Here is a 21,211-nt window from a genome sequence, read left to right as displayed (position 1 = left end):
CTGTGAAGTAGTGTGAAATTGACTGATATATTTAAAATTGCAAATGGTGAACTTTAAAATCTGCAGAAACCAGTATAATGCATTATTTTTTTCTAGAGAAGGAATTTGGAATTACAGAATATAGAATTCTTTTAACCAGAGGGAACTTAGAGATCCTTTAGTAAAACCTCATAATTTTATACAGGACAGAAGCATAAGGATGTAAAATGAATTGACTGAGACCTGAGAGTTGTTAATGGAAAAATCCACAAATATATCTGTTAATGGAAGAGCTTTGATACAAGGTCTGTTGACTCCTGTCTTATCGACTTCATGTTCTGTCTCTGTATACAATGCATCGCATTGGGTACTAGTTCATTAAATTTCAAGTAAAAAAAAAAAGTCATAGGAGATAGAGGACTCTAAATGTAAAATAATTTACCATCTTACCCTTCCTCTCACCTTCACTATGATTATAGGGAAATTCTTGAAGTTTGTACACTATGTAAACCACATACTATACGAGGACAGTGATTATGTCTTTTATTGACCTCTATTTATATAGCCGCTAGTACTGTACTAAGCATTCCCTTAAGAAATGCCTTTTGAATGAATGAATGAACATGGCTGTATATTGAATTTTAATAAAGTAATAAAAATGTAATTAGAGACCAACCTTGCTTAAAGAAAATAGCCAGAAAAAAACAAAACAAAACAAAACTATTTTATTCCCCCCAAATAAGGAAACTAGATACCAGAGAGAGGTTAATACCAGAAGGAACTCTCAAGAAAATGATCTTCTGCTTTCCCTAAGAAGCAGAGAGACCAGACTTCCCCTTAGTGGTAAAGGCGTGGGTTCAGTGGATATGCAGCTTCCTTACATGGATACCATCTCCACAAAAGGGAGTATTAAAATTCTTCTGTATAGCAACAAAGAACTATTTGGAGAGAGACCTGCACTAGAGTCATCTCTAAATAAGTGAATCTTCTGTATTTTCCTTCTAGACACGCAAGAAGCTCAGTTAAATAACAGCAGATACAATTTGTTGAGAACTTATTGGATGTAATGCTAAGAATTTGGCATACATTTAATTCCAGAGAGGTTCAGTAACTTCCCAAGCTCACCCAGCTGGGTTTAAGTGACAGCTGGGATCAGACCTAACTTCAAAACTTAAGTTCTTGCAACTATTAATCCCCCACTCTCTGCTTATTAAAATCTGACATAATATTCATTAAAAATATTCCGGAAACTTAGCAATGGGCAAAATACTACTAATTAACGTAAGGATGATTTAGCCCCTGCCTTCTAGACATAAAACAGACAAAGACATATAAAGGCTGCACACCAAATGATTTGGCTATGAGTTTTAACTCTGCATAAAAAAATGAGTGGAGTATTTTGTGAAAGAATGAAAGAATTCTGTGTTTTAATAAGGTAGGAAATATTTATTAAAAGTAACTTTCAGGGGCGGTTTGCTTAGGAGAAGAAGGCTTCCATTCTGGTACAAGATAAATAGACTCCAGTGCTGAAGAATGGAAAGGACTGAGTGAGTCAAGGAGAGGCAGTGAAAGAAAAACTGCTCTCAGAGGGCTCTGTGCGAAAAGCACTTCATCATTTGTACAACATCCAAGTGCCAGCTCTTTGCCAGACATTTTTCCCCCCAGGTGCTAGAGAATTACAAGAAATAATACAAAAATACCTGCCTCCATGAATCTAACATCTATTTAAGGACACAGATAATGAACAAATAAACATATAATTATATGCTATAATGCCAAGTAGGTGATATGAAGAAAATTAAAGCAGGATAAGAAGACTGAGAATGACAGGGGACAGGAGGACCTAATTTTAGAAAGAACGGCCAGGGAAGTCCTGTTTAAGGAGTGGTAAATTGAAGGAGTGGTTGAATGAAGTGAGAGAGTGAGCTATGCGATGATCTGGTGAAGGTTCTAGGCAGAGAAAATAGCTAGTGCACAGGTTCTGTGATTGTAATGAGATTGGTATGTTTGAGCATTAGCAAGTGGCTGGGGTGGGGCGAGTGCTGAGCATTGGTAGGAGACGAGGCCAGAGAGATAGGTAGAGGTCAGGTCCACAGCCTTGCAGTTCATGTTTAGGAACTGAGATTTTTATTCTGAGTGCATGAGAAAATATCATAGAGTTATAAGCAGAGAAGTAACATAACTTGCATTTTGAAACATTGTTCTGGATGCTGGGTAGAAAATTGTCTATAGAGAGCAAGATTTAAAGCAGTGAGAGTAATGAGAAGAGTTTCTTCACCAATGAGAGATCCTAAAATCAATTTACTGTATTATTACCCATTTAAAAAAAAATAAATGTAAAATATTAGAGTGTATTGCATATAGTAAAAGTAAGTAATGTTTCATAAAATTTTTTGTTTCAGCAGTGTGTGTGTGTACAAGGTTGAAAAATAAAACATTTACTGGGTCATGATCAAAAATAACCACTGAATTAAAGGTTATTGCAATAGTCCAGGTAAGGGGTACAACATGAACCAGGGCAATAGTTGTAAAGATGGTAAGAAATGGTAGCATTCAAGCTATATTTTGAGGTTAGATCATATCTGACATGTTGTGGGAATTAGTTGTGGGAATGCAAAAAAGAGAAGAATGGTTTTTGACTTAGAGGTTTTTGGTAAATGGAGTGCTATTTAGATGGCAAAGTTATGGGGGCATTCAGACTTGGAAGCAGTAGAAATTAAGATTTAGCATTAGGACATGTTAGGAGAGTTGTTAAATTTTAAAACACACACCCAGAGCTAATACTTACCTCTTAATATGATAACAAAAAAATCTCTGTGATAGAAAAATCTTCAGTAGTTCCACGTCTGCTAAATATCTTTAATAGATGGGCCTATCTAATTTTTAAATAGCTATTTCTAAGATTTATGATTCATAACGTACATAAAACTTATTTTCTTATACATGCAAACACATGTAAGTGATCAAAAGTTCAATATTGTTAAGTATGGATTTCTATTGACTTTTATAGTCCTTTTGCTTTCCTTTGGAACGGTGGTTCTCAACCTTTTTGGCACCAGGCACTGGCGCTCATATGAGAATCTAATGACTGATGGTTTTAGGTGGAGTTGAGGCCACTGTGAGGTTAGCGCTGGGGAGTGGCTGCAAATACAGAGGAAGCTTCTCTGGCTTGCCCGCTGCTCACCTCCTGCTATACAGCCCTGTTGAGAACCCCTGCTTTGGAAGATAATGGATACTCTTGAGAGCTTAGGCTATTCCTCAAGGAACTAGAAAAAGAAGAACAGTCTAAGTTTAAAGTTAGCACAAAAAAGAAAGTAAAGATTAGAGCAGAGAGAATAAAAAGCAATTTTAAAAAATCAATAAAATGAAGACCTGTTTTTTTTTGAAAGATAACGTTGACAAACCTTTAGCTAGACCAAGAAAAAGAGAAGACTCATAAATAAAATTAGAAATGGAAGAAGAGACATTACAACTGATGCCATGGTGGCAGGGTATTGGGGGAAGGGTCATGAAAGACTACTATGAACAGTCATACACTTATAAATTGGATAATCTTGACAAAATGAATAAATTCCTAGAAACATACAACCTACCAAGGCCGAATCAGGAAGAAACAAAATCTGAACAGACCAATAACTAGTGAGGAGATTGAAGCAATAATCAAAAAACCTCCCAACAAAGAAAACCCAGGACCAGATGGCTTTATTGGTGAATTCTATGAAACGTTTAAAGACAATTAATGCAAATCCTTTGGAAGCTCTTTCAAAAAATTGAAGAAGAGGGATGACTTCTCGATTGATTTTATGAGGCCAGCATTGTCTTAACACCAAGCCAAAGACACTACAAAAAACTAAACCAAAGCAAAACAAAAACCTAGAGGTCACTATCCCTAATGAATGTAGATGCAAAAATCCTCAACAAAATACTAGCCAACTAATTTCAACAGCACATTAAAAAGATTATACAGCATGACCAAGTGAGATTTATCCCTTGAATGCAAGAATGGTTCAACATAAATCAGTGTGATACCCCACATTAACAGAATGAAGGATAAATATCATAAGATCATTTAAATTGATACAGAAAGACATTTAACAAGATTCAACATCTTTTCATGATAAAAATATTCAAAAAACTAGAAATAGAAGGAAACTACCTCAACTTAATATAGGCTATGTATGAAAAGCCTACAGCTAACACCATACTGAATGGTAAAAGACTGAAAGTTTTTCCTTTAAGATTAGAAATAAGGCCAGTAAGCTCACTCTCACTACTTCTGTGCAACATGGTACTGAAAGTCCTAGCTGGAGCAGACAGGCATGAAAAAGAAATATAAGGTATCCACATTGGAAAGGAAGAAGTAAGGTTATATCTGTTTGCAGATGACATAATTTTATTTGTAGAAAACACGACTCTACAAAAAGTTGTTAAAACTAAAATTCAGCAAAATTTCAGCATATAAATCAACATACAAATTCAATTGCATCTCTATACACTAACAATGAACTATCTAAAAAGGGAACAGAAAACAATCCTACTCAAAATAGTATCTAAAAGAATAAAATACTTAGGAATAAACTAAGGAGGCGAAGACTTGTATACAGAAAACAACAAAATATTGCTGAAAGAAATTAAAGACACATGGAAAGATACCTTCATGGATTGGAAGACTTAATATTGTTAAAATGTCTATACTATTCAAAGTAACCTACAGATTCAATGCAACTCCTATCAAAATCCTAATGGTATTTTTTTATAGTAATAGAAAAAACATCCTAATATTCATATGGAACCACGAAGGACCGCAAATAGCCAAAATAATCTTGAGAAAAAACAAAGCTAAATGTATTACACTTCCTGATTTCAAGATATATCATAGGCTATAGTAATCAAAACAATATGGTACTGGCCTAAAGACATACATATAGACCAATAGAACAGAATAGAGCACTCAAAAGTAAACCCACACATATATGGTCAACTGATCTATAACTAGGGTGCCAAGGATACACAATGGGAAACAATGACCTCTTCTACAAATGGTGCTGAGAAAACTGGATATCCACATGCAAAAGAATAAAGTTGAACCCTTATAACGCATACACAAATCAACTCAAAATGGAATAAAGACAAACATAAGACCTAAAACTGTAAAACTCCTAGAAGAGAATGTGGGGAGAAATCTTGACATTGGTCTTGGCAATGATTTCTTGAATATGACATCAAAAGCACAGGCAACAAAAGAAAAAATAGACAAGTGGGTCTGTATCAGACTAAAAAGCTTCTGCACGGCAAAGGAATTAACAGAGTGAAAAGGTAACCTGTGGAATGTGAGAAAATATTTGCAAACCATATATCCGATAAGAGGTTTATATTGAAAATATATGAGGAACTTCTATAACTCAATAAGAAAAAGGACAACACAGTTTAAAAATTGGTAGAGAAACCGAATAGACACTTCTCTAAAGAGGACATACATACACATGGCCAACAGACACATGCAAAGGTGCTCAACATCACTAATCATCAGGGAAATGCAAATGAAAACCACGATGAGTCACTCACAATGATGAATGAATCACACCTGGAAGGGTATTATTTAAAAAAAAAAAAACACCCAAAAGATACCAAGTGTTGGCAAGGATGTAGAGAAATTGAAACCCTTGTTTACTGTTGGTAGGAATGTAAAATGGTGCAACTGTTATGGAAAACAACATGGAGGTTCCTAAAAAAATTAAAAATAGAACTACCATATGATCTGGCAATCCCACTTCTGGTAGAAATCCAAAAGAATTCAAAGCAAAATCTCAAATTCAAAAAAAAGGTATTTGCACACCCATGTTTTGCAGCATTATTCAGAATAGCCAAGATGTGGGAAATCCTCAGTGTTCTTTAGTGGTTGGATGAATAAAGAAAAGGTGGTGTATGCATACAGTGAAATATTATTCAGCCTGAAAAGAGGGAGCAATCTTGTTGCATGCCACAATAAAGACGAATCTTGAGGATATGTATTATGCTTAGTGAAATAAACCAGTTACAAAAGGATGAATACAGATGGTTCCACTTAAATGAGGAGCTTAAAGTTATCAAACTCATAGAAGCAGAGTAGAATGGTGGTTTCCAGGGGCTGAAGGAGGAAGACGTGGGGAGTTGCAATTCAACGTGTATAGTTTTAGTTACACAAGATGAATAAGCTCTAGAGAGCTGTACACTGTGCCTATAGTTAACAGTATTGTACACTTAGAAATGTGTATGAGGGTAGATCTTGTGTTAAGTGTTCTTATCACAGTTAAAAAAAAATTGAAGCTATTGAACATTGCTCAGTAGAATGTATTTAGGTAGTTTTTATTTTCATTTAGAGTTTTTGTTTTGTGTGCTGGTTTACCATAGTGATAAAACATTCTTTGAGATCATCCTTGTCTCTCATGTGGTCCTTTTTGTAATCAGAGCAGGTTCATGATGATGTTCATTGGGATTCTATGTATTAACATTTGAGAGGCACACAGGAGGCCTCAACTTGACGATGTCTTTCTCACTGCTTTGAAACTTCCAAAGTTGTTCTTCCCTTTGAGCTAAGGTCCTTTTTCAGGTCAAATTGTTTTCAGATAGTCATTGATATATTGTTATATAGCATAGTTTAAATAATCTCATTAGCTAACAGATAGTAGGTGCATTTTTATAAATTTTGAGATTAAGGTCAGATCCAAAAGGGAGGTAACATAACAACACTAAGAGATTTGGGGTGAGGAAGAAAGGGAGGGGAAAGTCTTCAGAAAAGAGCCAACCGCAGTGGAAATACTAACAGCCGGATTTCATCTGTGTTCGGGAGCAGCCTTTCCTGTGTCATGGCACACATATATCCCATAATTGACAACTGTTAAGAAGAAAGGCTAAGGTTATGAAATGAAGCTCATATCTTTTTTTTCTCTTTCACCTTTTCTTTCTTTTTCTGAAAAAGCTAGATGTCATGTGTAAACATTGCACCTGGCACAGTGACCTCATTATAGCGCCATCCTCTAAGCAACTGCCAACTGATGCAAAGTACTATGAATGTAGCTTGTGAGGAACTGAATATTTCAGTGTAAAATAGGAAATTAAATGTTATCTGTAAAGCGAAGGTCTCAGGCTAAGTGAGCAATATGATTACTTTAGTTAAAATCCTATCATTGTGAAGTATTTATCTGTGTGTAAACACTTTCACTTTTTCCTCTGATCTCTGAGGAAGTGTATAAAATTTGAATTTGTCACAACTTCCCAGGGGTGACTATTAGTTGAAATGTCACTGACAGCTTGTGGTTTGGGCTTTTTTTCTTAAACTCCAGACGGAAACAACTAGAAGCCATTAAACAACTGCAAGAAGATGCTGTCAACCAGGAAGTCATCCTCAGGAAGAAGGTCCAAGAAGCCAGGCTGGAGGATGCAGAGGAGCAGGTAAGGCGGTTTTGACTGCATTATATTCAAAGGAAGTCTCCTCAGCTGTTCTTAAAACCATGAAGTAAAAATGGAGAAGGAATGAAAAAAACCCAAAGAGGAACTGCAAAGTTCAATCCCTCAAGACTAGCAAGCGGAGGAAGTAAAGGGGGGGGTTGTAAAAGAGGCGGTGTCAACAGCCTACTGATGAGAAACAACTTTGCAGAAAGAGGCAACTTGACATATGAGGATTTTAACGGCTGTAGAAATAGCTCAGGCATACAAAGCCCATGCAAACACAGAATTGCAGAAGTTCAGTAGAGGCTTATCACTTCCCTGAGAAGAAAAGCACATTTTCAGTTTCCTGTGCATAAAAGTAAACGCTCAATTGCTTTCTTTCTCGGCCATACTGCTAAAACCCAGTATTAACTGTACGTCTTTAGGTTGAGGATCGAGATGGCACAGCCCACTCTGCCAGTGAAAAAGCTAAGTCTTTGCTGCATAAATTAGAGGAAGCAATTTCAGAACAACTGAGTCTCCAGACTATAAATACCGAGTTAGTGAACTCTTGCCAGACACTGGAACAGAAGACAAGAAAACTGAAAAGTGAGTAGCAAATATTTGTTTTTTCCCAATTTAGTTCACTTTGAGGTGGAGCAGAAGGACTCTAGCCATTTTTATAGATTACAGCTGCTTTCAGAAGGCACCATTGTGGGCTTTCAGAGAGGTTTGCCTAGTGGGTAGGTAGATAGATTTAACCATTTACTTTCCTTTTGGTTATTTATTACAAGCTGGATTTGTCAGTGACATTTCTTTAAAAATTAAATAAAATGTCTCAATATCTATAAAAATAAACAAGGAAAAACATCTTGTTCCCATGGGACATTTGAACCTGCAATTTGTTTACCTATTCTACCCTGATTTTATTAGCTAGTTTGTACCCATCATATGGTAGAAAAGGCTCTGCTTCTCTATTTTCTTTTAAGTAGGAATTTTAGGGTTGGGCAAAATACTTATGAATTTAATGTGTATCAAAATATTAAATATGTGTGAAAATTCTTCCTGAATATTTGAAATGATCTTTACCTATGTATTTTGCTTTAAATATTTTTTGTTTTTCTGTATTATTTAAAAGTGGATAAGTGTTTACTAAGGATTTAGGTGAGAAGGCAATAGTCAAATTACAGGTGTCAATTTTTCGTAAGCTTATTTTATTCTAGAAACATAATTTAATAAAAAAAAAAAGAAGCTTATTTATATGACCACTTATCAGACAACTGCTTTTGTTTGGCCAACTTCTTGTTCTAGCAATATAAATGATCTTTTTTTATGGAAAGCAATTGGTTTGGGTAATAAACACTAAATATGAGCTTCAAGTAAGCTAGAGGCTGAACTTTTCAGACATGTGTTTGTTTTGGATTTATTGTACCCTTTCTACTATTTATCTGAGAAAGCTGTTTAAGACTCTGAAGGAACTGGCTAGTTCTAAAATAGTGGTTATTCAACATTTTATTATTTTTAAACCTTGTAGAACTTACTAGCTTTTAATAACTCTAAGTATCAGTTTACTGTACTTCACTCTATTACACAATGTAAGACATGCTTTAAATTACATAATCTGTGTTATTTTATTTTATTATTTTTCAGAGGGCTGTAGAGAAGTTTCTCTTATGATTAGAAGTGTTCACATTGAGACATAAATAATACCAAATTTGTTTTATGGTGTGTTTGCTTTAAACATTGTGCTTAGAGGACTGGTCTTCTGGTCAGTTATATTAATCTTTTGATTAAATCAATATTATAGCCCCCATAGTTTTATAACACTAAGAATTTATCTCTTCTCCCAATCCCCCATGATTTCATTGTAGTACCTTCTTGAGTCAAGATTTGTAACTTAACCCAAAATGTACATTCTTGATATTATAAACTTGCTATTATCGTCCCAGTTTATCCTCAGGATAATTTATCCAAATGTTATTAAAATTATTAAAATATTCAACTCAGCTGCTTGGCTTACAAACTGCTGCCTGGCTTTATGAACTCCTTTACTTATTTTTTGCTGCCCAAAGGAGGCATGCATATCAAGATTTTGCTCTTAAGACCATTTGCTTATGAAGATATCCCTAATAATTGCCTTAAAAGTCAAGTTTTGCAAGAAGAGAGAAATTTAGTAGCACATATTTTCAAAATGTTCTCTATACAGCAGATTTTTCAGTTAGACTGTGAACAAATGTCACTGAGGTAGGACAGTTATCACACAAACACCCTTGCACATTCCGCCATGACCACTGCCACCACATGCTGTTTGAATTCTGAGTCAGACATTTGAATTCTGAGTCAGAAAATAAAAATATTTAAATTCATTTAGTTCTTTTGAAACTGGTTAGCTTAAATTCACAAAATATTTAAGGCAATTTCTTTCTACTACATCTAAGAAGCTTTACTAGCAAACTGTGTGGAAATGCAGTTGTTTGTTCAGACGTTCAGGTCAATGACAGTGTTCATGAACTGGAACTAGGAAGTTGTTCATGACACTTGATTAGAGATTCTGAACTTAACATGGAATAAATAGTATTTTTCAAGTTTTCAGTTGCTCCCAGGACTGGACCGATTTGTGAGGTAATTAGCATACATGTTTGCCTCTGTGAAATGTGCTATTAAAACTGCTAAATTTCTTGAATAGTTACTTACATATTTCTTGTGCTTTTTACCTTTGTATGTATCTAAGTATCGTGTTAACTAAGGCAATACTAGACATATAAATGGATATTTGCTTTAAAAAGAAAATAAAGCTTCTTAGAGCTTGGGTATGCTTCGACATATTAACATATTAGGGTGAATCTAATGTACATGAAACAGACCAGTTGATCTAATCCAAACTATAACCCCTTTACTGCTCATCTTTTTTTTTTTTCCCCTGTCTGACATGAAATTATCACTGAATCACTCATCTAATAGACAATTATGGAATTACCTTTAGAAATTATAAATGTTTCTTTGGGGAGAGAGCCAGAAAAGCTTCTGTGTATCATAATTCCTTATTTGAACATAGTGTCTATATATGAACTTTATAGTTCAGAGAATGGTTTCAGCTAAATGATCTCATTGGAAACTCTTCTAGCTTGCCATTCTTAGCATGGAGGGCATGAGGTATGAAAAAGATAACAGCCTTGCAGCTTTGAGGGTGGATGTAAGGTGAGGGCCACATGTCTTGAGCAGCCAATACACAAGAGGGAAATTAGACAATGAAGGAGGATTCAGGTGATTAAGGTACTTTTAAGATAAGTATTGGGGTAAGGACAAAGGAGAAAACCAAAGTCAAATATAGCTTGCTTGACAGCTCTGATGGGATGGAGGCCTAATTTTGCCAAATGAAAGATGCAGGTATGGGTGAAATAATGTAGGAGGCAGTATAGCATAATGATTAAGAGCATGGACTTTGAAGTTAAACAAACCTATTTTCTGATTCTAAGTCTACAAGAGAGAACTGGATGCAGTTAGGCAAAGTCACTTTACCTCTCTGAGCCTCCATATCCTCTTCCAGAAAATGCAGTTGTTAATTTATAAATAATGTAACAAATGCAAAACAGTAGTTAGTGCTTGGTCATACCTGGTACAGTCTGTTCTGCTAGAGCAGATTTTATCACATGAATTACCTCATTCATGGTTGACTAATGAATAATTACATGTTAGCATAAAATGGAAGTTAAATTGTTTCATTCATGGTTTTCCTGGGATTAAGATCTTGTTGGAAGGAGTAGAACTATTACCTTCCACAGGAAAAGAAAAAGCTCTCAGCTTGGCTGCTGACAGGTAGCAGGAGCCTTTTCAGTTGTATTCTAAGAAAATCACAAACAAGTGTCTACACCTGGTCCTTGCTCCCCAGAGATGTGCCACCCCAGCTTCGGAGGGCTCTGGCTATAGCAGATTGTGCTCCTTCTGCGTTCACTTTAGCAGCCCCACTGCCTCAGAGTTCCACTTCACCTGCATTTTCTTAGCACCCCACCAGCACTGTGCCATTTGAAGTGTCACCAGCATTTTCACTCTATTGGTTTTATGCATTTCTAGTACCTGAAGAGGCAGCCTTTAGCCATTTTAACCTGCATTTCTCCATGATCCAAGTTATCTTCCTAGGTGCTAATAATTTAATAATTGTGTTTGTGTTAGTGCTCTGATTATGATGTCGTATATACATTTTTTAGTGGTCTCTACCTAACGTTATTTATCTCATGAACTCTGTTATTTTTGTTCTTGTTATATTTTTAAATTCTTTTTTACTACTGAATAATTAACATACCATAAAAAGTTCAGATCTTAAGTGTACTGTTCAACCAGTTTGACAAATGAGCATTGAAACACAGAACTTCTATAACCCCAGACAGTTCCCTTGTGCTCCTTCCCAGTCACTCCCCCCACTCCCTCTACCACCACAAAGAGCAACCACTGATCTGATCTTATCATCGATGGGTTCGTTGAGCCTATTCTAGAATTGAGTTATACAGTATGTGCTTTATATGTATGTCTGTCTTCTTGCCCTCAGCATAGTACTTATGTTGCGTTTATCAGTGGTGTGACCTTTCCAAGGTTGAGTTGTATTTCTTTGTATGAACATTCCACAATTTGATTATCCTTTCTCCTATTGGACATCTAAATCATATACAGTTTGGGGTTGTTCAGGAGAAAGAAGCTATGAATATCCATGTATGGGTTTTGTGTGGACATATGTTTTTATTTAACATAGGATAAATATCTAGGAGCAGAGTCATTAGGTCATAGTGTAGTTGTAACTCTAACTTTTAAGAAACTGCCAAGCAGTTTTCCATAGTGTTTGTAGTATTTCACACTCCCATCAGCAACGTACAAGAGTTCCAGGTGCTCCACAGCTCCAACATTTGGTGGTATCAATAAAAAGATTGACGTTTCACTACTCTTTTGAGTTTCTCATTGTGATTTTCATTTGTTGTGCTGATTGGCTATATCTTCTCTGTGAAATATCTAAGTCTTTTGCCCATTTTCAAATTAGGATATTAATCCTTTCATTATTGAGTTGCAGGATTTCTTCACATATTTTGGATGCAAGTCCTTTGACAGATATATGAACTGTTAATTATTTTTTTCCAGTTTGTGGTTTTCAATGAAAATTGACATTTTTAATGTGCAGTTTTATAGGTAACACATACATTGTGTTATAAAAGTCTATACTCCATAAAAGTCAACCATTATTGATAATTAACATTTCTATAGCTCTAATATTATGGTTTTGATTTTCAACAGCCAATTTAATTGTGGGCCTTTGCCTGAAAACCTTAATTCACAATTCAGAAAGTTGTTTCCTTCAAAGGCAATGTATCCAAGACACATGGTCCCATCCTACATCACAAATGGCAATTGCAGGAGAATAGTGGCCATTGTTTTACTTGCTTTTATGTGGATACCTAAATGTCCTAGAGACAGGGCAGGTCCAGCTCCAAACATGTAAAGAAGAATGCAAAGGTGAACGCAAATTAGGGGCATAAGCCAGTTTGTTTTGCCTTATAAAACACATGGAAATAGTTGCTACACATTGCACAAAACCTCTGTTGAAATAATGTTTTGAGATGCATTATTTCTAAAATCTAAGGTTGCCTGGTGAGAAAGCAGATGGGCAATTTAGGCAGTCTTCAACTAATTTTTTATTTCTTCTGAAACAAGCTTAATTTGGAAATTCAAAGACAGTGTTTTGGAGATATACGACCTTCAAAAACATAATGTTGGCCAGTTTAAAAGCTTTGGTTGCTGTTGCTTAGATGTAGGTCAGGAGAAGGACAAGGCTTTATTTCTAAATACAATTAACATGGAGAATTTTTTTAATGGAATTTTTACTAGAGCTGTAAGTATTAAGAATTTTAAAAAAATTATATTACTTATATATGTTAGAAATTTTTTTTAAATATATAGTTTCCTCTTAGTGGGCCTAGTTACACTATCTCAAGCTGAGTTGACAAATAAGTTATTTTTACAAAAAATATTCTTACAAAATAGAATTTTACATGAGTAATTTTCTATATAATTGAAGCTTTTCAAGCACTGTTTTTTTTTTTTTCCTGAAAAAAATTTTCTAATTAGATTTTGTACTTCTTTTAACATACATTAGCATTTTCATGGCTCAGAATTTCTTTGGGCTATTGAGATATCAAACTTGGTATTTAAATTAAGAAGCACCAGATTTCTATGTGTTTTGGACACGAGAGGATCTGCTGTTAATTTTCCTGGCTCTTAGTGATTAAAAAAAAAAAAGTGGCAGCTATTAATACACCTCCATCTAGCAGAGTTTTCTACCCTCATTTAAGTTTTGTTTTTAATCATCTGTGTGGGCTGAGAAAACAGTTAAGCTTGTGAGAATTATGTATAAATTCAGAGCCCATTTTCTGAGTAAGTGTATGGATTTCCCACATGAATAAAGGGCATGGATATCAACATCTATTTTGGTTGTTCAAAAGATTTGATCCTGTTTTCTGGTTCTTGGCTATATTTCAAAGAATATCGGTTGTCAAATAGTAATATGTTACTATGTAACTCAAAAAATTAAATAGGTATTTTTTTCCCATTTCCATTATTCCAGAGATGAGAATTTAGAAGTTACTGGGAAGTGAATTTCAATTAAGTAGAAAGACAAATATTTTTAATTTCACTACAGGTCTAGTGAATCGAGCACTGTCCTGTGACTGATCTTAGCTCCATGAATAACCAGTTATCATTTAAATCCTCTGGACGTCAGTGCTCTTGTGATCTCAGACCTACTTGTAGGATTCTGGGATTCTAGCCTGCCACTTTTAGGGCTCTCATCACTTGTAGCTCAAGCAGAGGCATATTGGAGAGAGAATTTTCACATTGGTAGGTGGTTTGACTGAACGACCTCTAAGGTGTATTCCCATTTTAAGACTGAATAATTCTGTGACTCACTTCTAGAGGCAATTCACTTGCATTTATCAAGGTTAATTTTAAATACCCAAGGGTGATGATGGTTTAGCTGCTCTGGCCTGCTTTATTCTCTTGCATTTTTGTTTTCACAAGTCATGAGCTGTGATGCCATTCTCAGAAGTTACTGTCTTCTCTCTCCTTTCTGTAAGCCCCAAATTTAAAGTTCTTAAAAGTTTATGAAATGAATTAAGAGAAGAGGAGATTATAAATTCTCATATTAAGCTGGTTATAAATTCTCTTTATAGCAACAATCAAGTCACTAAGAAAGAAGTTAATAAAAGGACGACTCCATGGCTTGCTGTTTCAGGTAAAAAAATATATATCTGTGATATGTGTTTGGTGTGGAATGATGTCCAAATTGTTTAAGGTTTTAAAGCTGATTTATAAGATATAATTTTAATCATGCAATTATATAACCAACTTAGAAGAAAATGCTTGGTAGGCTTTGTTCTCTTAGGCACTAAAAGCATCTAGCAAAACAAGAGAGGGGAAAACTCACATTAGTGAATGGCTCCTAACAACCCCTTTCAAAGAAGAAGCATTTTGGAATTTACTATATCAGAAAAGGGCCAGTTTTTAGTCTTATGCACTTCCCTTTCAATACTCTTGAATGTGTACCCTTAAATGGGCTTGGATGGTTACCGCCTCTTTTTTCTTCTGTTTGAATTAAACTTTCAACTCTTTCTGTTTGAATTTCTCAGGGTATCCTTGATAGAGTTTAATGTATTTTTTTCCTTATGGTACTTGGTGAATTTCTTCTTTTTGTTCATAAATGAAGAACATAAGGAATGGCAAGGTTGCTGCTGGAGGAGGAAAGAAGGAAGGGTGATATTTGCATATCTTTTTCCAGGGCATAATGTAGGCACATCTGTTTAAGCAGGGAAAAAAAAAATTATTCATGTGAGAGATTAAGCTAGGCAGAGTTCCTAAAAAGCCCCCTAACAATAAGTTGAACTAGAAAAACTTCCATATCTAAATATGCTTTAATCATTTCAAGAACACCAGTATGATGTTCTGTTATAATGTAACTATGATAGATATGTAGCTACCACTTGGACTAAAGCCACAATTTTATTGCTATAAAATTTTCACAGGCACCATTTTTTACTATTCTGGGTTATATCTCCAATCAGCTTCTTTGGCCTCTGCCTAAAGATTTTAATGACAAAACCATTCAGTTTCCTGTCCTTGGTCTTTGGGTTTTATTCCTTGAACAAGTAATGGGGAAAACACGATGAGAGGTTAACAATTATAAACTTGTTCCCTTAAAGTAGAACACAAGATAAAGAACTGGTCAATTTTACCCTCCTTAGGCAATATTATTTCTTAAGTCTAACATGTTTTGTATCTTTGACCCTTTAATCATTCTGTCTGAATATGCTCCATTGTTTTCTCATGATAGAGCTGTTTAGATGAGGAATTACTTCACTATGATCCCTTGTCATGCACAGATAGAATTCAGCATCTTCAAGAACAACTGGTAAGTTTAAGCTTCTTAAAACGATTTAAGTGCCAATTGTGAATCAAATACTGTGCTAAAATAGAATGCTGAGAACTCTACCGCTTTTCTTTGAGAGATTATCAGATGAAGCAATGGATATCTATTTCTATGTTTTTTTTTTCCTTTTATCACATACACACACACAATTCTGATAGACCCTAAGAAATGGTAATATTTAAAATATTTCAATTGCAGTTTCATGAAGAATTAAATAGCTAAGTTTGCCCCTCACTCATACCTCTTTTTCCTCAAGGCCTTTTATAGGAAACTGTTGATTACAGGGAATTACTGATGTATATTATTCTTTTAAATTATTATACTGTGACTTTTAATAAGAATTATACTTTATTCATAGGATATACCTCTTGATCAAAAGCATGATACTTGGCATCATTTATTTTCTTCCTGACCTCTCTTGCAAGGTTATTTGAGTGAAATCAGTGATATTCTTTCTACCTCTGGAAATGAAGAGAGTAGATTATAAAATATGTTATGTTATCCCCCTTTGGATAGCTTATATTGATTTTCTTTTCAGAAGCAGTGTTACCATAAACGATATAATGGTCAAGAAACAAGAATATATCAGACTCCTCTAACTTTCAAACATAGATGCTGGTACACACCTCTGCTGGGTAAGCGTGGGTGGCAGCTCCTCTGTACCCTCTCAGACATAGCTGGGAGTAGGGTCCTTTTTGAAAGGGAAAATAATTAATCACAATTATATTTGAACAGGAAGAGTTGCTGAATACTTGGATCTTTATCCCTGAATTCATTCAATCAACTTATGTTTGAGCACTTATTCTGTGTAAGGCGCCATGTTACGTATAAGAGACAATAAGTCCTAAGATAGCTCACAAATTGTAGGGGAGATAAGACCTGGGCTCAGAAGGCTCCATAGAAGAAATGAGAGTTGGACCAGGCCTTGAAAGATGAGTTGCATTTGGAAAAGCAAAATATATGGAAAAACTATTCAACTGGGAGAATGACATGTGTATAGGGAGTAAGAAGGCAAAAGCGTTTGAAGAAGAGTCAAAGTCATTTTGGAAACAAGAGGATACAGTAGAATATAAGTTTGAAGCGGGTTGTGGGTCAAATTGTGGGCCATGACTCAGTGCCAGGCTAAGGAAAATGAGCTCTATTTTAGGAGACGCAACCTGGTTGAAAGCAAAAGTTAATGGCCGGTTCCAAAATGACAACAGAAATAGAATGATTATCAAAATAAATTTAAGAAGGAATAAAAAGAAAGCTGATTGATTTGTGGATCATTTCAACTAGAGAAGAGAAAACTAATGTAGTGGCCATTTTCTGTCGGACTGCTCTTTATAGAGATGATTTTTCTGCTCTTAACATATCTATTAACTCATTTAATTCTCACCACATCCCCATGAGGCAGATGCTAATTTAATTCCCATTTTAAAGAGAAGGAAACAAGGAAACACAGGAACATGAATTAGTAATTTACCTAAGGTCATGTGTCACTTTATATGTAAGTAAACTAAGCCCCAGAGCGGTTTAGTTATTTATCCAAGATCACACAACTGGTATGTGGCAGAGCCAGAATTTGAACTAAAAATTTGTGATTGACTCCAAAGCCTGTTTTTTTCCTAACGAAATCTGCTGCTTCTTATACTCAGAAAAAAATAATAATAACAAGATGGTCCCCCCACCCCCCAAATGGTTTGTCACCTGATTTCCTGCACCACTCTCACAGGTTTCAATCACAATGTTTAACGGTTTTCTCTCTAGGAGATGGTAAACTGTTTTTGTAAATATTTTATGTTTTGTAGGCCATATGGTTTCTGCAGCAACTACTCTGCTTTGCTGTTGTAGCATACAAGCAGCCATAGACAATACTGAACAAATGGGTGTGGCTATGTTCCAATAAAACTTTATTTACAAAAACAGGCAGGTGGTTGGATTTTGCCCTCTGGCTACAGATCACTGACCCCTCTAGTTGCTTAGTAGGCAAGGGTATTCTGTCCCTGCCCCAGCCCCTTGCCCCTTGCTTTGAAAAAAGGAAATTTTGGCATTTTTACCCCGTATAACTAGGCATCAAGAGTGGGGAGGGTTATATTAAAATAATAGAATTGAATTGACTTCTTCTTTTTAAGAAATGGTCCAATCTCCTAAGATGTAAAGAATCTATCTATCTATCTATCTATCTATCTATCTATCTATCTATCTATCTATATATCTATCTATACACATACATACATACACACATACACATATTATATATATGTATAGTTTAAATCAGAAATAAATTTCTGTTTTTATTATTTTCTGTTCTACTGCAGATGCCTTGCATCTGGATAGTCTTATACCAGTTCCAAGACTGGCATTGACACCTTTCTCATGTGTAGCCAACCAAATCCATGCTTCATGTGAAAGGCTCAAATATGGAGAAATAGAAGATGATGCTTTGGACGTGACTAGAAGACACAAGTAAGTTAAAAGAACAAGATAAACTTACCGTCCTCTTTATGGATAACCTGTTCCTACTGCCTCAACTTTTAATGAGTTAGATTTTCATATCCTGATATTCTAACATCTTTATTGTGGAACTTTTATTGTGTAAATTCTCAAACTTTCTGAGCATTGAGCATTTTAAAACAAATATTATAGTTTTCTTGAAGTAGTTTTTTTTTGCTCTTTTGAATTTTACTGTATCCATTCTGAAATGTAAGAGACAAATTAGGCTACATAAAATGTTTCCTAGTTTTGGGGAATATGCTATATGCTGCTTAGTTAACTTATTCAGGTAGATTTTGATCATATTTCTATTCCTCAAGACTCAAAGTTATCAAGATTTTGGGATCTTTTCCCTGTTCCCACCTCTATCCCCTGAAGCTCATCTGCACTTATTTGCCCTTCTTAGTACACAGACTGATCTTCCCTAGGAAAAGTTTAGAAATGTCAGTGGAGTTTATGAGCACTTTCCAACCCAAAGAAATTTCTGTTCTGTATTGAAGGTGAGGAAGCAAGACTTTGAATTGCAAATTATTCATTTTCATTTTCAGCTAGATTCTTTGTGGTTTGTAACCTCTCTCTGATGGAGTTTGGAGCTCTCTTTTATTATGTCCTACTTAATCCATGATTCCATAGAACTTAATTAGAAATTTGGTAAAACTTGGGTGGGAGAGGGAAACTATGTTATAGTTTGGTATCTGCTAAAATTTGCAGAGTTTCTACCTGTAATAAGGAACTTTACTTTCTATTGCCAGGTTCCCAGGCCCAACAGCTGGTCCCCACTCAGGAACAGCTCCTTCAGGTTGCATCAGGATGAATGATGACCAAAGTGTGGAAGTGAGTATTGGACTATATTTCAACTTCATTTTAGTACTACTGTATACTGGTCCTCTTCTATGGGTATATCCTTTTCTTTTCCCTCCCTTCCTCCTCCCTCCCCTCCCTCACTCCCTCCTCCTCCCTTCTCCTTCCTCCCTTCCTCCTTCTCCTTCCTCCTTCCCTTCCTCCTTCCTCCTTCCTCCTTTCTCCCTTCCTCCCTCCTTCCCTTCCTTCCTTCCTTCCTTCTTTCCTTCTGTCCTTCTTTCCTTCCTTCATTTGTTAAATACTGGTGGTTGGGGATCCACATATGCAAAGAACTGACTTAGGTTATATGGATATTTTCATCTGTGCAGTGGCTGGTACCCCTAAATAACATATTGTTCAAAGATTAACTGTATTATGGACACTCTTATAGCAAGTACGAGTCTTAAACCACAAAAATCAAATGTGTAAGAAATGATGTCAACCTTTGATGGCAGGAAATTAAAATTCAGTCTTTTGGAGTCATTCTGTCCCTTCTGTAGTATAAACTCAATGATATATAACCAACTAGAGATTTTGATGAAATGTGCTGAAGTTTTTGTTTGAGAGCCAGGCTAGTTTGAGACTTAAATTCACTAATGGATGTAAAAAGTCTCAGGTCCTAGTGACTCTCTAAGAATTGAATTTAAGGCTAGATAGTCTTTGAGGTGCTGGTACTTTGTAAAAAAATGTCATAAAGTAGGGCAACGCACAGAGAGAATATTTATTGCTGCAGTGAGGTTCTCATGATAACTTTCCACCCAAGAAGAGAATAACACCAAATAATGTGAAGTCACTTAGGCAAACTCCTTAGGTCATGGATGTGTGTCTGGAGCTCCTTCTTGGACTATAGCCTGAGCTCCACTAGGTTCCCAATCATATGGTGCAGACAGTTCTGTTTCTGGGTCTGGCAATCTATCATTCTTCGTTTTTGTTAACAGCTTTGTTGAGATATAATTCACATACCAAACAATTTATCAATTTAAGTTGTTCAATTCAGTACTTTTAAATATATCCAGTTATTCAACCAGCACAACAATCAATTTTAGAACATTTGATCACCCCCAAAAGAAACTTCATACCCATTAGTGTTTATTCTCATCCCCCCCGACCAAAACCCAGTCTCTAGGCAACCACTAATCTACTTTCTGTTGCTATAGATTTGCCTATTCTGGATATTTCATATAAATGGAATAATACAATATGTGATCCCTTGTGCTTGGCTTCTTTCACTTAGTATAATGGTTTCAAGGTTAATCCATGTTATAGGTACTTCATTCCTTTTTGTGACTAAATAATATTTCAGTATATGGATATGCCACTTTTTGTTTTTCCATCCAACATTCGATGGTTACTTGAGTTGTGTCTACTTTCGGGCCAATGATACTATGAACATTAGTATATAAGTTTTTGTGTAAACATATATTTCAGTTCTTTGGGATGTATATCCAAGAGTGGAATTGCTGTATCATATGGTGTCTCTATGTTTAACATTTTGAGAAACTGCAAAACAGATTTCCAAAGTGGCCGCACCATTTTACATTCCCACAAGTATTCCCACAATGTATGAGGATTCTGATTCCTCCACATCTTTGTCAACACTTTTGTCTATCTTTTTGATTATAGCCATCTTAGTGAGTGTGAAGTGGTATCTCATTGTAGTTTTTTGATATACCGTAAATTTTTTAATTTCCGTAATAGCAGTGATATTGAGCATCTTTTTTAATGTATTTGTTGGCCATCTGTGTATCTTCTTTAGAAATATGTCTTCCCAGCCTTTTGTTATTTTTAAAAATGGGATTATTTTTCTTTTTACTGCTGAACATATGAGGTATTCTTATTTTTCCTTAAATGTATGCATCTGACGTTTTTCTGTTTCTTAGTACTGATCCTATTGAGTAGCTAAGAAAAGGAAAGAAAAAGGAAATTAATCTATTTTGTTGTTTGCAGTTCTTGTAAAGTTTTAATAAAGGAAGTTGAACTTGGAAGCTTACAGGATGTTTGGTTATTAGCAATTTCCCTTTTATGTGGCACTGATTTCACCAAGGGAAA

The 21,211-nt window shown here is 35.3% G+C and overlaps 2 protein-coding genes across 6 annotated transcripts in view; both read left to right on the top strand.

The window, feature by feature from the left end:
- The window catches only part of LOC120618350 (inositol 1,4,5-triphosphate receptor associated 2), a 36,215-nt gene extending 28,644 nt beyond the window's left edge, over window positions 1-7,571 (top strand). Inside the window, 2 exon segments of the mRNA XM_039882480.1 lie at window positions 7,302-7,414; window positions 7,417-7,571. Coding sequence (XP_039738414.1) covers window positions 7,302-7,414; window positions 7,417-7,478 — 175 coding nt within the window. The 3' untranslated portion in view covers window positions 7,479-7,571.
- Window positions 7,302-21,211, top strand: part of IRAG2 (inositol 1,4,5-triphosphate receptor associated 2) — a 46,465-nt gene continuing 32,555 nt past the window's right edge. For 2 of the 5 annotated variants that reach the window (XM_039882478.1, XM_039882476.1), the window contains exons 1-7: window positions 7,302-7,410; window positions 7,833-7,995; window positions 14,595-14,656; window positions 15,752-15,829; window positions 16,389-16,482; window positions 18,148-18,295; window positions 19,075-19,156. In XM_039882478.1, the coding sequence (XP_039738412.1) occupies window positions 19,133-19,156 (24 nt within the window). In that variant the 5' untranslated portion in view covers window positions 7,302-7,410; window positions 7,833-7,995; window positions 14,595-14,656; ... (2 more) ...; window positions 18,148-18,295; window positions 19,075-19,132. Of the gene's footprint in view, window positions 7,411-7,832; window positions 7,996-14,594; window positions 14,657-15,751; window positions 15,830-16,385; window positions 16,483-18,147; window positions 18,296-19,074; window positions 19,157-21,211 lie in introns of those variants that run through there. The other 3 variants (XM_039882477.1, XM_039882475.1, XM_039882479.1) reach the window with 2 other exon arrangements.

This window comes from Pteropus medius, unplaced genomic scaffold (genome assembly GCF_902729225.1).
Source record: "Pteropus medius unplaced genomic scaffold, Ma_sr-lr_union100, whole genome shotgun sequence".
Lineage (NCBI taxonomy): Eukaryota > Metazoa > Chordata > Mammalia > Chiroptera > Pteropodidae > Pteropus > Pteropus medius.
Note: the sequence above shows the minus strand (reverse complement) of the source record. Positions and strands in the feature narration are given on the sequence as shown.